At 26.2% G+C, this 21,228-nt stretch overlaps 1 protein-coding gene across 1 annotated transcript; it reads right to left on the bottom strand.

Moving 5' to 3' along the window:
* Positions 1 to 259: 259 nt before the first annotated feature.
* LOC141908944 (uncharacterized) lies at positions 260 to 20,684 on the bottom strand. The gene is made up of 6 exons (XM_074799247.1): positions 20,595 to 20,684; positions 20,260 to 20,312; positions 19,935 to 20,100; positions 19,386 to 19,483; positions 18,982 to 19,093; positions 260 to 575 (listed from the first exon to the last, which is right to left on the bottom strand). Exons 2-6 carry the CDS (start codon positions 20,306 to 20,308, stop codon positions 539 to 541), a joined length of 462 nt encoding a protein of 153 aa, XP_074655348.1. The 5' UTR covers positions 20,309 to 20,312; positions 20,595 to 20,684; the 3' UTR covers positions 260 to 538.
* Positions 20,685 to 21,228: the final 544 nt, after the last annotated feature.

Raw genomic sequence — 21,228 nt, 5'->3', positions numbered from 1 at the left:
CAGGTTCGGTCTGTAGGGTAACGGGCCGTCTTTTGACTTGTACCGGGGATTGATGTTAGAACTGCAATTAATCAGCGGCCCATAAAAAGACGAAAGCAAGGCGACCCGCAGCCGCACAAGCCCGGATAAGTGCTGTATAATGAATTCAGCTTGTGTCTGATACGAACTATTTTGATTTCTCGTTCAAATTTTATTTTTATTTTTAGAAGGGTCAATATTCTACTCGAACGAATCTCTTTCATTAGGGAGAAATTGTTCCATTTAGGCTTTACTGATTGAGGGTTAAAATATATTCATATTATAATACTGGTTGGCTGAAATTTCTATCTGGAGCTACGGGTTGTGATCACGACGAATTGGAGTAATATTTGTAGAAGGCCTATCAAGAGGGTACATGATAATCCAAGGTAGGTAATCGACGCCGTCCGGAGTAAACCCATCCTCACTTGCCTCTCGCCGAACGAACGCGGATAGCTCCAACTAGCGGTGGATGATGTTCACATGAGATTCAATCATATTCTAGGTTCGGATCCCACATTTACTGACGATGTATTCCGAGCACTCCCGAACTGTAACTTGAAGGTACAAGATCCCTTCACGAAATGTCTTCCTCCAGTCGGCCTGAGTAAATCTGGCTGCGGTGAGTAATAGGGGTAATAGGCTTTCAGATCAAAGGTCGAACGGTCGAGCTCGTAAAAAATGAAAAACATAAAAATAATAACAATTTCTACTTGAATTACTCGCGAAACTCATAAAAATGAAAAATAAATTCTCACACGCTCGAATTTATTTTTCATTTTTATGAGTTTCACTCCTAATTCAAGTAGAAATTGTAATTATTTTTATGTTTTTCATTTTTTACTCACCCGCCCGTTCAACCTTTAACCCGAAAGCCTATTACCCCTATTACTCTTAAAATATTCATATATATGAATAACATTTAAATCATTGAACTTCTAAAATCAATTTTAATAAAAAATATAGTATTAAAATGGAAGCAAATAAATACTACTGCCCAACATGTAAGATAAGTATAGATAAGTCTCAAAAAGCAAGACACAATAAAACTAGAACACATTTAGAGAATAAATTGAAACTAGAATATTTACAGTTATATTCAGAACATGTAACAAAGGGAAAGAAATTTATTGAATTATGGAATAATGATCCAAATAATGAACAATACGTTGAGGAATTTGATATCAAGGATCAGATGTTTATACTAGAACATGATTCTATTTGAGCCTATATACATTCAATATACAGAGCTATGGAATAAATCTATAAATTCACAGCTGTTACAGCTGTTACTATGACGCCGAGATATTATGAATCATTATTACAAATGTGCAGAGAGAGAAAATTCTAGAACCGGAACTAGATGACGTGGCATAATCAACGACGTGTCATTCTAGAAATCACCCCAGAAATGGACATACGCTGTAATATTGTGCTCAGGATATTCTATCTTTCGAAACGAAATTAGGAGTTTATAGTTTACAATTATAAATCTAAATGTAAGTACTGTTTGTTGTAGTTATTAAGGCTATTAAATACGAAACCTTTAGATATATTTAAGTGTATTTAGTATATATTTTAGATGGTTAGAGTTACCGCTAATATCTTTTAGATTAATAAAACGTCATACACATCAAGAAGCGATAAAGAAACTCAAGATACTCTTTCTGACAGAGGAATCAACAGCAATGGATATCGAACCAATAGAATCACCAAAAGATCGAAGAAGAAATATAATAATTTCAAAAACATTAAGACTCCAATGATTAAGTTTAACATTTGTTGATGTAGTTAAATATTTACCAGCAATTGAAAAAATGTTTGTAATTATAAATTGTATTTATAGAAATCAAATGATGTATTGGAAGAAATGACTGAACAACTTGTATAATGTATTGTGTAAATCTGATTTGTGAATTTTTATGTTCAGTCGTTTCAATAATGATTAGCGCATGCGCATTAAGCAAAAACGCTACTATAAGAGCGGTTTTACCTAGTGCACATGTGTTTGAATTTTTATGTTCGGTCGTTTCAATAATAAATATATAATTATAATTAGCGCATGCGCATTAAGCAAAAACGCTCCTAATAGAGCGGTTTTGCCTAGTGCGAACACGTTTTGATATTTTATGTCGGTCGTTTCTATTTTACAGAATTTATAGAATGAATATATAATTAGGATTAACACATGCGCAGAAGCCAACTCGCTCTCACCCGAGCGTTTTTGCCCAGTGGTATTATTTAGATATCAAGGAATCGAAAGAATTTATCAAAAGCAGCGAAGAATGAAAAAGGATGACGTTGATTGAAGAAATCGAAGAGGATTCTAAAATATTAACCAATTTAGTAAAAAAATACGTATAATAAATGGAACCAGAACAACCACAAATTATCAATATTACAAATAACACTGGCGTTATAAACATATATTACAAAAAGTGTTCTAAATGTGAATTAAATAAATCATTAACAGAATTTAGTAAGCGTAAGATTAGCAAAGATGGTTTTCAATATTGTTGTAAAACTTGTACTAAACTATATACCAAACAATATCGAGAAGATAATATAGAACATTATAATTATTATATGACAAAATATATGAGAGAAAGATATCAAACAGATCTTAATTTTAGATTGAAACAATGCTTAAGGTCTAGATTAACACAATTATTCAACAAAGAAACACATTCAGAAACACTATCTAATCTATTGGGTTGTTCAGATGAATTTCTCAAATCATGGATTATATTTCAATTCGATGATAAAATGAATATAGATAATTATGGGGATTATTACCATATTGATCACGTGTTACCAATATCTAAATTTAACATGAATGATGAATACAATAAAAAACTTATTTGGGGTTGGAAAAATTTAAGACCTTTAGAAAAGAAAGAAAATCAAATCAAATCTAATAAACTAGATTTACAGTTATATTTAGAACAGTTAACAAAGGCAAAGACATTTATTGATCAATGGAATAATAATCCAAATAATGAACGATACGTTGAGGAATTTGATATCAAGGATCCGAAATGACTTATCTGGACAGTTATAGTTACTGCTCCTAATAGATGGTGCCATAAACAGCACCCACACAGTGATAGACAATAGTAGTGAGATATCAAATAGAATTTAAATAAAATATAATAAAAAAACAGTAACTTCAACTAGCTAGTGAATTCTATTATATTTTTAATATTTTCTTTTCAAAAAGAGAATACTTTATATTTTGAATAGATCCGAATAGAAATTCTTTAAATTCAAATAGCTAGTATCAGTAGTCAATACTAGAGTTCTTTAACTTTTACTATCTAGTATCATTTGAAGAATACTTATAATATTTTTTTTGCTCTTTTTCTCTAATATAAATGTCAAAGAAATCTAATAAGAATAGTATTGATATTGAAAAAACATTAGATGATTTAGGTATTAGTGATAATAAAGATACAGTTGTTTCTAATTCTATTCAAGTTAATAACAATATAGATTATGAATACTATTTATATTGTAAGCATCATCTAGAACTATTGATTGCTGGTGGAAAAACTAAAGAGTTTTTAACTAAGACTATTACTTTTCAAGAATTAGATGCTATGAAACCCGATAAAGTAAAAAATATTTTAAGATTTATGAAGAGGCAAGATTATCTAAAATAAATGATTCTATTTCGAATGGTATTGTCAAATGTTATTCAAAATTATGTAACCAGTTAATACCAATTGATGATGAAAATAAATTATATAATGATTTGAAAAATGACTATTTAGTTATGACTGAATTACAAAAATGGGTCGGTTATGCTTCATTTCAATTAGGATCGGTTATGACGTTGATTTCTACTGGTGTCATAACATTTTCGAACATCAAGCCTATGGAATATAAATCAGGTAAGAACGAAACAGATGTACTACAACCAAACAGTGAAACAGAAAATGAATCAAAACAAAAATTAACTAAAATAAATGAGTGATGGAGTTAAGAAAAAGCCTAGATCTGAGAAACAAATTAAATTGGCAAGAGAATTAGGTAAAAGATCATCAGAATTAAAAAAAGCTAAGAAAAAGAAATTAACTGATATAAATGAATCACCTGATATTGATTCAAATAATAATCCATCTGATTCTTCTAATGCTGGAAGTAATTATAAATTATATATTACAATTGGATTAGTAACAGTTATTATATTATCCGGTGTAATATATAAATCAAAATTTAAATCTGATGATAAATATGATTCCGATGATGATAAACCTATTATACCAGAAAATAAGTCAAATCATAAAGCCATTGAAACTAAATCTAAATTATTATTAATGGATTAAAATAAGATGAAAAAAGAACAATATTTAAGAGATTTATATTATAACCCAGAAAGTGAAGTATCATATTCTAACGTTTCAGAATTATGGAATAAAATTAAATCTGATAATAGCAATATAAAATATAGTGAATTGAAATCATGGTTACAAAATCAACCCACATATCAAATTCATAAAAAGATGGATAAAAAATATTTAACAAGAAAAGTAATGGTTTCATGTATTGACCAACAATGGCAAGCTGATTTAATTGATATGAAAAACTTAGAAGAATATAACAAAGGATATTTTTGGATACTAAATGTTATAGATATATTCAGTAGATACGCATGGAGTATCCCGATTAAAAATAAAACTGGTATAGAAGTTACAAATTCTTTCAAATTAATATTTAAAGAAGCTATCCCAGATAAAATACAATTTGATGAAGGTAAAGAATTTTATAACAAACATTTTAAAAAACTATTAACTGATAACGATGTAGAATATTTTTCAACACATTCAGATAAAAAAGCATCTGTTATAGAAAGATTTAATAAAACATTGAAAACTAGAATGTGGAAATATTTCACCGCTAATGAAACATATAAATATATCGATGTGTTAGATGATTTAGTTAAAGGTTATAATAATTCTAAACATAGTTCTATAAATATGAAACCTATACAAGCTAGAAAAGAAGAAAATTCAGAAATAGTTTGGAATAATTTATATGGAGCATTTGTTACACATGATTTTGGAGAACCTAAATTTAAAATAGGACAACATGTTAGAATTTCTAAATATCGAAAAACATTTTATAAAGGTTATACCCCTAATTTTACTGAAGAAATATTTGAAATTAAAAAGATAATATTAACTAAACCATTTGTTTATAAATTGTTTGATTTAAAAGATGAAGAAATATTAGGTTATTTTTATGAACAAGAATTATCATTAGTACCAAATCCAGATGAAATAGAATACAAAATAGAAAAGGTATTAAAAACTAAAACATTACGCGGTAAGAAATATTCTCTGGTGAAATATAAAGGATATGATGATAAATTTAATGAATGGATTTTATCTAGTAAAATTAAAAGAATAAATGAATAAAGATTTGTTTATATTTGAACCACATAATATATGTTAGTTACTGGAGTTACGAATTGTGGTAAAACACACTTCATATTAGATTTATTAGAAACTATTTATAAAAATCATTTTGATAATATAATATTATTCTGCCCAACTTATGAAATGAATGAAACGTATAATAGAGATATAGTTTTTAAAGATAAAAAGTTTATTATATTAAATTCTAAAACAGTGAAAGATAATTTAGATAATTGTATAAAAATAGCAATTGATATTTATAAAGGATCTAATACATTACTTATTATCGATGATTGCGCAAATTTACATGATTCTAAAATTAGAGAAAGTGAGTTATGTTATTTAGCTTTCTCTGGTAGACATTTTGGGATAACAACATGGGTTTTAAATCAAAAATATAATTCAATTGTTAAAGACTTTAGGGAGAATATAAGATTTCTAGTTTTATTCTACAACAAAGATAGAAAATCTATGCAACAATCATCGGAAGAAAATCAAATTATACCTCCTGAATTACATGATGAATATATGAATAAATTAAAAAATAAGAAAGGTTCCAAATTACTTATGAGATTACAATTTCCATATGAATATAAATTTATAAAATAAAATCCTAATTTGGAATATTATAGAAACTAATTTATATATCTATGTACTAGACGTACGAGTAAGAAAGTAAGATTCTTACCTTTTTACTTTCTTGGCAAGAATCTTGGATTCTTACGTACGTCTAGTCCATAGAAATATGAATTATTAAATGAAATATATAATAATGAATAAATCATATATTAAAACTATGTTTATAATTTATGTTTATAATTTATTTTTATAATTTATGTTTATAATTTATATTTATAATTTATATTTATAATTTATGTTTATAATTTATATTTCTTGGCAAGGATTCTTGGATTCTTACTTTCTTACTCGTACGTCTAGTGCATAGATATATAAATATTTTTATAGATATATAAATAGTTTTATAATAATTATTCTAATTTTGTTTCTAATACATTTATAAAATCATCTTTGTTTATATCAAATTCATCAGAAGTCTTTGGCATATTTATTAATTCTATTTCACCCTTCATTCTACGTTCATCATCACTTAATCCAGCTTTTATTCTTAATTTTTCAAAGTAATCATATGAATTATCACCATCAAAATCAAATTCAAAATCATTTATTAAATTAAATAAATCTAGGTATCCATTATACGCTAATTTATATATTTGGTCAGGATTATCTTCTGCATAAGCTAATAATTTATCAAATAACAACTTAAAGAATATATAATATTGTTTAGTTTCAGGATTAAAATATTTGATATATTTTTTTGGTTCATCTAACAATGGTAACATACCCACATCTTTATAAACATTAATTAGATGTAATTTTGATTTATAATGAGTAATTTTATCAACAGGTTCAATTTCTTTATTACAATAATCACATATTAATTCTTTTTCATTTTCTATGTGCCACTTAGATTTTTTATGTTTAGAAAAATTACTTTTAGAAATATCTAAATTACAAATGTTACAATGTTTTTTAGAATCATCAATTATTTCATTATCTGTTATATCATTATCATTAGTTTCAATTGGGTTAACATTATTTATTACATCATCTGTTATATTATCTATGGTATCATTAGTTTCAATTGGGTTAACATTATCTTTTATATTACTAACTGATATATTATTATCATTATTATTCTTTTCTTTTTCTATATGTTTCTTTGATTTCTTATGTGATGCCCAATTTTTATATGATATATATTTCTTACATACATCACAATATTTTTGATTATAATCTTTTTTTGATTCAATATCATATGTAGAGGGTATATTATAAGATGTAGATGCTGTTACATCTTCTATTTTAGTTTCAATATTATTACTATCTTCTATTTTAGTTTCAATATTATCTTCTATTTTATATTCAATATTATCTTCTATTTTAGGTTCAATATTATTTTCTTTTTTTGTTTCAATATTCTTATCTATTTTACTTATTCTATATTTGAATTGATTAAAGCAATCTCCAAAATGCTTACTGTATTCATCATAAGGTAATATATAATATATATCTGATATCATTTCACTTGGAGATTGTATTTCATATATTCCACCTTCCATTTATTATATATATTTTTATTAAAGTTAAAATTTTAATACATAACACTATCTAATTGTGAATTTACAATATTTAATTGCGCGTCAGATATAATATAAATATGCATTTTAAAATTTTTGATTCCCTTTTTCTTTGTCATGAATAATTGTATTCCATCTTTTGTATTTTGTAGTTTTTTTCCAGAACCATGTAATAAGTTATCTTCAGTTGTTCTAAAATCTAACCATAATGCATATTTATTACCGGTATAATAATCAATTTGATTAATGTTACAATTTTCAGATGATTTCACTTTTTCATTCATAAAATGTTTTCTAATTTCTGGCCATTGATCAATCATTCTCATTCCTTGACAAAATATTTTATTTGCTATACCTTCGATAGTTATTTCTACTTTTGTTATTTCAGGATTATAATAATTGTCAACATTTATTGCGCCATTAGTATACGTTCCAATGGTAAAAAATATTAATATACCTTTAATAGATCTTCTTGGGAAGTTAATATTCTCGTTAATTATTTCATCATTTGCATTAATAGTTACAGTTTTAAATTTATCAATAGAATCATATAATAATGAAAACCCTTGATTGTATTGAGTTTGAATTATACTTGAAATATTTTCATCAGTTACTGTATCATATTCTAAACATATATTCGATAATTTATAACTCATATCTTTATTAACACTAGATAATACAATTTCATTTACAGGAGCAAATATTATCTCAAATATAATATCTTCTTGAATTGCGTATTTATATAAAGGTGCATTATTATTTATCAATTCAAAGTCTAATGGAATTTTATATTTGCTTCCATATATACTTTTTATCAATTTATCTACATCATTAGTTAATATTGCGCTATTAGCTTCTGATCTTAATTTATTTTGGTTTTCTGATTGAATTCCTTGAAATATCATATTATTTCTATTTTCTTTAGTTAACCATAAATCTTTATAATGTGAAAATAAATTATAATCATCTAATGAGAAAACTGTTTCTGGACCAATCTTTATTGTTAACTTTTTAATCAAATATCTTCCAACATTATCAACGACATAATTATTATTATTACCGATTACTTTTATATCGGCTGATAAATAAATACTGTTTGGAACATAAAAAGTATTTTGTGTTAATCTAGGAATTCTAACATATAAAGTTTCATCGGGATTAATATTTGAAGGGTTATGAGTAATTATATGATGTGATCTTTCTGCTTTAATAGCATTAGATATTCTATGATTCTTAGAAGGATTGATATAACTCCCACTCATTTATTTAACAAAAAAATTAATTATTTATTTTTTATCATGTTTACTTGATATTTTTTGATATCATGGTTTACTTGATATTTTTTGATATCATGTTTACTTGATATTTTTTGATATCATGTTTACTTGATATTTTTTGATATCATATTTACTAAACCAAAAATAATAGCACTAACAACTGTAATTAAAAATAAAATAATATGTTCAGCAGCAAAGTTAATAATGTTTCCTGCAGATTTCAATATAAAACCAACAATTGAAGCAATAACTCCTGGCAATGCTGCAGCAGATTTTTTAGATAGTTCCCATAAATATTTTGCTAATTTCTTTAAACCATCCTTAACTTTATCTTGTATAGAATTATTACCTGGAGGTTTATCTGGTTTATTGGGAGTGGGAGTAGGAGTAGATTTTAATGAATTTGAAATAGCTAAACCAATTGTTGTAAAAACCATAGTTACAGCTGTTAGAATTGAAAGAATTGTTATTCCTTCTAATTTAAATAATAACTTTATTCTGTCTTTTAATGATATTTCAGAATTTGGTTTTATTAGATATCTTTTAAAAACATCTTTTAATCTATTAATATTATAATCATATGATTTTAATAATAATTTAATTTCTTCTTTTTGTAATTCTATGTTATATTCTAAATCATCTATTTCTTTTTCTAAACGTAATTCTTTTTGCCTATATTCTATTTCATCAATTACTTGATGATCTAAATCAGACTTTAATTGTTCTATTTCTTTATTTTTATCAGTTAATTCTTTTTCTAAAAATCTAATTTTAAAATCTCTTATACTTTTATCATGTGCATTTTTATCAGATGCAAGTCTTATACTAATAATTTCTCTAATTGCTTTGTCAGAAAATATATCTAAATCTTCTAATTCTTGATCTGTTGCATCAAGTAACCCATTCGGTAAAAGTTTTTCAATTGGAACTTTATTTGATTTAAGTTTACTAGTTTTGGAAGTTATATTCTGTTCAGAACTTGTTTCTGGTTCTGATTTACCTAATTTATCTAATCGATCTTTAAACTCTTCATATGTTTCTAGATTATTTTCGATTGTTTTAAATAATCTAGAAACATTATATTTAAATGTTTCTAGATTTTCATTTCTTTCTTCTTTTGTAACATCAGTTATTTCATTACTATTACTTATTCTTTTAATTTTAGATAGTTCTACCCTCATCAAAGTTAATTTTGCTAATATTCTATTTCTATAAGTGATCTTAATATAATAATCTCCTTTCAAACGATAATAATATTCACCATTTAAATATTTTAAATCTGGCGCTAAAAGGTTGGCACCTTCATCATTGATTAAATATCCAGATCTTTCAAATAAAAGTTTAAAATTGCTAGTTATTTTATTATATTTTAATTCTTTTTCTGTTAATTCTGGTACTTCATTTTCAATACTTATCTTTGAACGTGCTTTGTCAATAAATTCAGGTGTAGTTAAATTAGAATTATATGCTGATTCATCATCATTATCAATATTAGTTTCTGCATCATTATAATCATCATCAATATATCCTTCATTATTATTTCCCATGTCATCCAATGGAATATCTTCTCCACCTTCTACATCCATTTACATAATAAAAAAATTAAAATTTAAAATATAATATTCCTCCGATTACAATTCCTATACAAGTTATAGCTAATTTAGTATTTTCATGGGATTTATTATCATCATTTAGTTTAATTATATCATGTTGAATAATATCGGTTCTATTATCACCGTGTGGGTGCCGTACGGCACCATTTTCTGTAGTATTGTAATCTTTTATTTTAGAATCATTATCCAATTTAATATTCTTAGTTTTAGTTTCTGTTGATTGAATATGTTTTTTATTTTTTTCACCTTCCATTAATTTTGGAGCAGTAATAATCTTTTTATTTATATCATTTAACCCAAATGAATTATTTATTGTTGCAGTTTTAATTAGATTATTATAACCAATTATGTTTCCCATCTTTAATACTAAATCATTAGAAATAATTAATAGATTAGGGCCTATACAATAATTAAGTCTTACATGAGATTTATCTAAATAATTTTGATATCTTACAATGTTTTCTGGAATCGATCTATTTTTATCATTATGAATTGAATCTTCAAATAAAACTTTAAACTGTTTCTGCGCATCGAATGAAGTGTTATCATTTCCAATTATTGGGGATCTTGTTTCAACTTGAGCGCCTAAAATACATATCAAATAAATTCTAATAGATTGATTTATTCTTTGTATACCAGCTTGAGTAAAACCTTCACCATTTTCTAAAATGAAATTAACCCAACCATTATTGTTTTGTTGTTGTATATTATTATAATATTTTGGTAATTCATTCCAATTTAGTGTTCTTATATCTGAATTTGTCATTATTTTACCAAATTCTTTAGTATATAATATTCCTAATCCACCCATTGTTCCAATTTTTGCTCTAAAATCTTTATTTGAATTAATATTAAATTCATTACATATTTTATAAAACTTAGAAAAATTGATATTATTATTCAATTCTTTAAAATATTTTGAACCTGGTAAAGGACATTCTAATTCATCTAATATTAATTTTCTTTGAAAATATGTATGAAATCTAAAAAGTGATAACATCAATGGTAAACTTGGTTTGTTTAAATGATCATTCCAACTTATTCCACATCCTGTTGTTGCACAATAAACAGCAAAATTTAATTGGTTCTGCCAATACTTCATATTAGATTTTAATAACCATTGTTTTGCCTCATTTAAATTTTTGAAATTAATTGTATACACATGAAATATATTTTCCATCTTTACATGAAAACTTTTACTTTCAGTAACATAAATATATAAATCAATTAATGAATATAAAACTTCATTTCTATATGTAATATCTTTATTAAAATCTATTGCTGGAATATTATATTTAATTGATTTATTATATTGGAAAGCTTTTGGAAACCCCATTTATATAATTAAAAAATTAATAATTAACTAATTCTTTTAATAATTTATCTTGTTCTTCAACTGTTATATGACCATTTAAACTTATTATATAATCTAGTGTGTTCTTTAATTTATTAATTTCTTTTATATTAGTTTTAATTTTTTCTTTATTACTTTTTATATTTAATTTTGAACTTATACCAGTTAAAACACTTGAACTTAATCCTAATACACCAATTGATATAGCTAAAGGTGTTAATGGACTGAATATTGCTAAAAATGTTATTACAGAACTAATTGTAACCGAACCACTAATAATAAGATAATATATAATTTTACTTTTTAAATATTTTTTCTTTTTTATCTTTAAGTCACTTTCAAATTCTAATATTTGTTTTTCTAAATATGTTTTTAATTTAGTTTTATTTATATCATGAGGAATAATATCAATACTATCAACTTTATCTTCCATTTATTTAGAATAAAAATTACTAATTAGTAAATTTATAAGCAATAAATATAACAATAACTGTTCCACCTAAAATCCATATTATTTCATATTTCTGTTGTTCTTTACTTCGGGTATAATAATCTGATAATTTAGGTTTGTATAGATGTAATTTTTCTTTATTTGTTACCGCGTTATATAAACTCATTGCATCATCAACTGATTGAAAATCTCTGTGTGAAATCTTCTGATCATATAATTCTTTATTGATGTAATCCATATAGTTTTGTCTCTTTTCTCTATATTCTTCTGCAGCTTTATTGTATTTCTCTAACGCTAAGTTATGTCTTCTTTGTTCTCCTAATGAACTATTTTTATCAATATGTTTAAATAAATAACCACCACCAGTAAATGCTAAAGCGTTAACAATTGCCGATCCTATAATAGTTATAATTGCAGAAGCCATTTATTTAGCAAAAAAATTACACACTTCTTACATGGGAGGAATATATTTTTGTTTTTCCAAATAATCAATAGTTAAATTAGATAAAGTAACTGCTAATGTTAACTTTAAAATATCATTTATATCAAATCTATCAACATTAACACTTCCCATTTTGAATAATTTTTTTAATACCATTGAATAACCAACCGTTCCAACTGATAGTAATGCGCCATTATATAATCCAGTTATTATCCACTTATTATCACTCATTTATTTATCAAAAAAATTACTATCATCAAAATATTTAGTTAACTTATTTATGATTATTTCAACATTTATTTCATTACTAGTTTTATGATTATCATATATTTTGGATAATATGTTTTTGATATCATCAATAATTCCATCTTCATTTAATTCATAATATTCTAAAGGTGATTTAATTAAATCAATTACTTTTTCTATATTATACTTTTCTTTATCAATCATTGATGCATTGTTAAATGATTTACTTTTTATATCAGTAATTACATCATTTAGTTTAATTCTCATTTCTTTACCATGTTTAAAATCAAACCCAAAACATATACTCGGTCCAACAGTTATATTCATTTATATAATGAAAAAATTACTCTTTACATCTTATAACTAATTCATAAATTACAGGGAAATTATTTAAATCAATTAAGTATCCATTATGATTTCTAATTTCTAATCTAAAATTATTAAAACGAGGAATGCATGGTTTGAAATCACATTCTGTTAAATTATAATTTATTTGCGTTCCAAATTCTTTAACATTCTTCAATGGTAAAATGTTTAATAAACCAGAATTACAAGTTATATCTTTAGTTGCTTCGAATGTTTTTGTAGGATCGATTAAATTGCAATAAATATAAAAATGTGTGTAAGGTATTAAGTTTGGTGTAATGTCAACATTTGAATAAAGTTTATCTAGATTAATTCCTAACAGTTTAGCCATAGGTTTTTTAACTAAAAATTTATATTGTTCACCTTTATCTAACTTTATTCTTACTTTATTATTGATATCACTTTTTAAAAATTTAATTACAAATCCAGCAGCCGCGCCCATTTTTGCCCTAGCTCTTCTATTAATTTCTTGCGCTAATGTTTCTAAATTATATAATCCTGGTCTTATAAATATATGATACCATTTATCGGCATTTCTATCAAAAATCATAAACAATCTATGTTCAATAGTTTTATCCGATATATTATAAAAAGAATTACATAGACTTATATTTATCAATTTCAAATCAACACAATTTTTAAATTCTCTATCTAATTGAACTATTAAATTATGTGATTTATAATTTGTAAGCCTTCTAGAATCTATAAATATTCTGTATTCTTTTAATTCCGCCATTTATTTTACATATTTTCTTATTCGAAATCTATTTCATGGTGCTCTTTTTCATTCTTACCTTTATATATGAAATAGAAATCACCAGAATATAATTCTTCTAAATCTTCACTTGATAATCTATGAAATCTATCCGGTAAATAAGTTCTGAATTTATATTTATTTCCTTTTAATCCTTCATATTCTAAATGAATTACTAATTTATCTCCATATTTATTAGTAATTGTTTCAATGTTAGTAATTAAATATTTCTTGTGAATTGTTAACTCAGTTAGTTTTTTAAATTTATAATCTACAGATTTGACGCTTGAAGTATCTTTAATTCTATCTAAGAATTCACTGTGTACTTGTTTACTCTCCATTTATTATACAAATTTTTATTGAAATTGATTAACACGTTAGAATCCTTTTCATAATCTCATTTTCTTTTGTTTCTTCTCTTTTGAATTTTATATATTCATCTAAATTGCAACCATACGCGACTGTGTGTATACCATCATCTAATATGTATCGTTTATCATCAAATGGATTCAAACTTATCTTCTCTATTTCTTCAATAAACATTTCGTGGTACTCAGATCTTAAACATTTCATTTTATGTTTTCTAACTTCTTCATTAAATATACAATTGATGTAATCTTTGAAATGAATATTCTTTTCTACTACACTTTTGGTTATTCCTTTTAACTTTTTAGCTTCATGTTCTTTAGTTTTATAACTATACATTTTAGATCTAATACCAATGAACTCTATCATTTCTTCACCACCTAATTCATCCTTAAACTTCCCAGGAACTTTTTTATTATCATTGCTAAACAATTCATGATTTTTTGGATAGTTACTGAAATCAAAATGATGTTTTAATGTTTTTAAATCATCAGTTATGTTATCAGTTTTTATCTTTAATATGTAAGAATCTGTATCAAAATATAATATTTGTATATGTTTTTCTCCAAAATGAGGTTGTAATACATTATAATAGAATTCATACATCAATAGCTTTGAAATTTCTAAAACTGCAGCTCCAACATAAATCGGTTTATTAAATTTCATTGAAGTTCTTCTCATCTTAACTGCTGCTAAATTTTCATCAAATATTCTGTTACCTATAAACTTAGGATATGATTGTAAATGCCTTATCCTTTTACCATTACTAACTAACTCAATATCATTTCTATTTCTAATATTTTCACAAGTCTTACCATAGAACGCATTGTTCATTAGTTTGAAGAAATCCTTCTCAAAATCAGTTTTAGATTTAGTTCTCTGTGTAGTATTAAAATCTATATATTTTTCTAACCATTTAGATTGACTGAATGAAATATATCTATGTACTTTTTTTAATATCATTCCTTGATTCAAATAAAACTTCAACATTCTATAATGAACTACATAATTATATTTATCTTCTTGAGTTACCATTAACTTTTCAGTATGAATATGATTATCGGGTTTAATTCTTTTTTGATAATTTGATAATTCTTCATGTTTAACAGTTTTATGTTCGGGACAATATGCTAGATTTCTAGATTTGAATTTAATATTTTCAGGGTATTCTAAATCTACAACGAAGAAGTAACCAATATCTGAATCATCTGCAATATCTAGGATTCTTTTCTTCCAATCAAATTTATCAATTTGTAAAACTTCAGTTATTTCAAACATCCCATAAGGTTGTGGTTCCATCATTGCCCAACCATAAAGATTATTTGCATCTATGTATAATAATTTATATCCAGGATTATCATTTACATTGAAATATCTATCGCCCAATACACCTGAAACACCTCCTCTTATAGATTTTTCAAATAATAGTAATTGATCTATATTTGTTAACAAATCCATTTTTATATCTGTAAATTTTAATCCACAATCCCATGTTAATCCTGGTGATGAATAACAATGACAAGGATCAATATTGAAATATTTTAGGTTTACATCTCTAAACCTTTCGAATATATCGGTTAATAACAATACATCTGATTTTAAATATAAATCTACTAATTGCCCATGATTTTCTATTTTGAAATGATTCCAAATATTCAATGTTCTATTATAAACTTCATCTTTTACATATTCAGATCTTAATTCATCATAGAATTGTTCTTTTAATAATTCAGTTATATTAAAATCATTATGATTTTTATAGAAAGAATATGGAATCGCTCCTTTATATCTCATTAATTGGAAATCATCATTATTTGGGTAATATTCTTTTAATATCTTTAATTCATCATCAACTAATGATTTTGATAAGTTATCTAATGAACTATTTAAAAATCTATATGAATCTATAAATCTTAGGCAACCAAATTGGAATGATATATAATTCTCAGATGTTTTAGCTAGCATTTTAAATTTATAAGTTGGTATTTTATCTTTTGATCTATTTGAATTTAATATTTCTATTTCATTATTGATTTCTTCTATTTTATAACATAGCTGTTTGATGAATAAATATGCGTCATATCCTGATAGATTATGAAATATAACTGGTACAAAGTTAATTTTCTTAGCTTGTAAGTTACAATTCTCATGTGCAGCGCCTCTAAACTTTCCATTCAAATGATCATGGTCTCTTACTTTTTTATCTTTATAATTAAATATCTTTTCACAATAATAACATTTATCTGCAAACTCAAATTCTTCTTTATCTTCTTCTGTCATTATAATTTCTATATTTGTATTCAATAATTTACTAAATCTTATTTCATATTCAATTAATAAGTCACAAAAATGATTGATAACATTTTCATTTCTATAATTATAATATTCACTTTCAATTAGTTCTGGATAATCAGATTTAATATATAACCCGAAAGCTGCAGCTGATTGATGAATCTTTTTAATAGTATTTGTTTTTGGTGGTTCTTCTGAATAATCACTTTCATTAGAATTTAATTTCTTTCTTTTATAATATATATCTTTTCTATCTTTATATGTTAGTTCTTTATTTAATGATTCAAAATCTCCATATATTACAAATGGTACTTTATTTTTGTAATCATATTTTTTGAATTCTAATATTTTATCTTTTTCATTTGGTAAAACTAATTTACAATAATCATGATTATCACATAATTGTTTATGATTTAATAATGTACTTTCATTACTGAATCTATGTAAACATTTTCTACATAGATATATTTTATTATGGTGATCACTTTCTGTTCTAAAAAATAAATCTATTTGTTTAATCCACATATAATGATTCTCATAATATAGTATATCTATAACATCATTTGAATCATAATCTTTTGATAGATATAAAGGTTCTAATGTATAATGTTTTATGTTGTTACCTTTTGTATTTGGTAATTTGATTAAATCAAATACATTTATCTTTATATTATTATCTCTTTCTATTTTTGGGATGTTTTTAATTCTAACAGGATACTTATCTATCTTATAATTATTTTCAAATGGTTTATAATGAGTTAATCTACAAATATTATAAGTTGCAGGATGTAAACAACTTATTATAGTCCATAGTAAACATTTATCATCTTCATTTTGTATATTTATTACAGCATTAGTTTTAAATGGTAGTTTAATATAACTTGATGCTTCAATATCAGGTTCTTTATAATATGATAAATTATTTTCATCAATTGGTTTTGATTTAGTTAACTTATTATATTTTGTGTTATAAACATGTAAAGTTATAAATATTATCTCATCAAATATTAAACCAGATCCTTCAAAATATTTCTCTTCTATTTTAGTTTTTACTTCATTATAACATTTATCTAATTTATCATCTATATGTTGTTTAGATATAATATGTTGTGAATGAGAATTTATATTATATATTGGTTTATCTTCAGATTTTATAAACTTTACTTTAACTGATATACTAATTTTAGGATATTCAACATCTGTAATTATTTTTATTATTTCTTTCATATTTTCTAAATGTTTTTTATTTTCTTCTAATGTTTTACCTTTATGAAATTTAAACTCGATAGCTGCTGGACCAATATCACTTTTAAATGCTTCGGTTATTTCTATATCTTTTTTATTATCTAATGAATTAATATAATTTCTTACATCTTCCATGTATGGTCTTTTATTGTTTAATTTATTTTTTATTCTTTTAATTGTCTTCTGTTTCTTATCGTTATCATTATCAAAATAATCTTCACCTAAAATATCATTATTCTTATTTCTAATATGACTTATAGATTTTAAATGTTCTTTATAATATCTTTTATCACTGAATGATTGATTACATGTATCACATTTATATGTTTCTTTTTCATTCTTTAATTCTTCTAATTTAGTTTCTAATATATCATCTTTATATTCTAGTTTCAATTTATTCTCTAAATGTGTTCTAGTTTTATTGTGTCTTGCTTTTTGGGATTTATCTATATCGATATTACATGTTGGACAGTAGTACTTATTTGCTTCCATTTTAATACTAAATTTTTTATTAAAATTGATTTTAGAAGTTCAATGATTTAAATGTTATTCATATATATGAATATTTTAAGAGTAATAGGGGTAATAGGCTTTCGGGTTAAAGGTTGAACGGGCGGGTGAGTAAAAATGAAAAACATAAAAATAATAACAATTTCTACTTGAATTAGGAGTGAAACTCATAAAATGAAAAATAAATTCGAGCGTGTGAGAATTTATTTTTCATTTTTATGAGTTTCGCGAGTAATTCAAGTAGAAATTGTAATTATTTTTATGTTTTTCATTTTTTACGAGCTCGACCGTTCGACCTTTGATCTGAAAGCCTATTACCCCTATTACTTAGGTCGACCTTGCGACGCGACGCGATCGTCGCTGGCGGTCGCAGTGAGTCGCGTCGCAGTGAGTCGCAAGCCGTCGCAAGGCCGACCTACGCCCGGCTTAAGAATCTCTGACAACGTGAAAGTTTCAAAAATTGCTTACGTAGCTCGAGTAAGGAAATGAACTTCGCTGAGTGGACCATCGCAAACTAGATTGAAGTCAACCGCATCATCTTTTGGTACGACGTACATGCCACTTTCGGCGTCATTTGTGTCTGAAAGTCAAGGTCAACCCTGTTTAGGTGTTTCTAAAACAACGGCATTGAAGATGCATAATTTATTGACTTGAAATCACCAAAACCTATTGATAAGAGGTATCTCCATTCAGAGGAAGGCAAATACTTATTCCTTGATGGATATCAACACCGAAAAGGCAGACGCTTTTGCAATAAAACCTCACAATCTAACTGATTAGGTTGAGACACGCTTAACATTTAGATTCTAAATACAAATTTTCTGAATTGCTATTTGAATGAAAAAAAATGTCGTTAATCATTTTTTACTTACTGGTTGTCATCTTAATGGTGAGATCACCTTTGAACATTTGGATTTCAAAACAGTTGTATGCGTCAAAGCCAATGACTGGTGAATCAGCTTCCTTCACCCTGTAAAGGATAATTGATAATGTAATTTTGGATTCGTCTCACGTTGTTTTGAGTGTGCGAGAACCCGTGTAGGATAAAACAACCCAAGCACGGCCGTCTGTAGCACCTTGTGCTTATGAAGGTTCGAGTCCAATATTGAATATCTGTTTCGTTCGTTTTTTTCTGTAAAACGTAACTACGGATAGTACTTTGAAGGTTAACTAGATTCATTTAGGCTACGAGCTTTCGCTACTATTAATGTATATATAATATATGTATGCTTGATAATCAATGATTCATCAGGTAGCTCATCATTTACCCGATGAAACTGATATGCACTAGAAACGAAAGAGGCCCACTCTAAATAAATCTAGTTAACCTTCAAAGTATTATCTGTATCTACGTTTTACTGATTCGAATCCAGGTCCTCTACTATCATTTTCAAAACGATTAGTTTTTTCCTAACTCTTACTTGAAAAGATATTTATCTCCTTTGTTTTCGGTACATGTGACCTTCGTAAACCGCATGCCGTTATCTTCGTAGATGACCAAGTGTCCCGGATGTATAGAGAATCCTTTACTTATTTTGTCTTCGATCAACCAATCTCCGACGAATTCGAACGGTATCCTACAATCCCCTGATATATGCGAATGAAAAATCGGATTAACCTTTTTTATGGCAAATGGCAATAGTGAGATGAAATTCTTTTATTAACCAGCGCGGAGGGGTAATGACGAGAAAACTGTCAGCAATTTTCTTAATAATCTAAGATGAAATATGTTCAGTATAAACTCACCGTAACAATATGTTACACATACCAAAAGAAGGACAACAGCTAGCTTCATGTTCCTGTCATAAAAGGAATTCATTGAATTAATTGAGTCTATCGCTTGAGCACCTTCCCTAAAAAGATCCTTAAATCATTCTGAGGATATGAAAATGAATGATGACCTCATCTGTATGGGCCAACCAGTCAATTTAAAAATTGAAGATTAAAATCTTAAAATATAATCCAGAACATTGCAACTAGAAAATATTGTAAATATTGTTGGCTATTTATGATGGATAAACGGGAAAATTGTTTTCAGAGAATTGATTCAATTTTTGCCGAAGAAATATTCGAATGCCTACCTGAATATACCTGGGCCACAGTTCACAATATATATTTTATCGGTGGTATATGGATTCGTCAGGTGGACGTTTAACGGTACGCAATGGGAACTCTATCACGCGGCTATGTACAAACACTCAGACGCGATAAGGCCCATTCTTATCTTTACATCCGTTTTAGCGATTTAAAACGCTGTAATGGGATTACCATTTGGCAAATGATGCGACTGTTTTGACACCTGTAGTTAAAGATGCGTGTACAAGCGGTTCAGCGGAGCGGAGCATGTCTCGCGACTCTCATTGACTTTCGATCTGCCGCTGTTAAAGTAGATAAGACCTTTTGAACGTAGGAAGATGAACCGCGGGCATCTGTCGTTAACTTTCATCGGTTAAGCCCAACGCACACGACACAGGGAAACACGGAAGTAGGAGACGGAAACATGTTCAACGCGTTTCCCTTTGTCGTGTGGTTTACGAGAAACGATAAACATGGTTTCGGGAAACAATATTTCCGAGATCAAACATGTTTGATTCCGGGTTTCTGAGTATCCCTGCGACGTGTGCGTTGGGCTTTACGAGATTAGAATCGAACGAAAATGATTTGAACAATTCTATAAAAAGTAAACTTGAAACTTTTAATCAGGTGAATTTACAA

The sequence above is a fragment of the Tubulanus polymorphus genome, chromosome 7 (genome assembly GCF_964204645.1).
Source record: "Tubulanus polymorphus chromosome 7, tnTubPoly1.2, whole genome shotgun sequence".
NCBI classification, from domain to species: domain Eukaryota; kingdom Metazoa; phylum Nemertea; class Palaeonemertea; order Tubulaniformes; family Tubulanidae; genus Tubulanus; species Tubulanus polymorphus.
The sequence above is the reverse complement of the archived record's forward strand: the minus strand, read 5'-3'. Positions and strand labels throughout refer to the sequence as shown.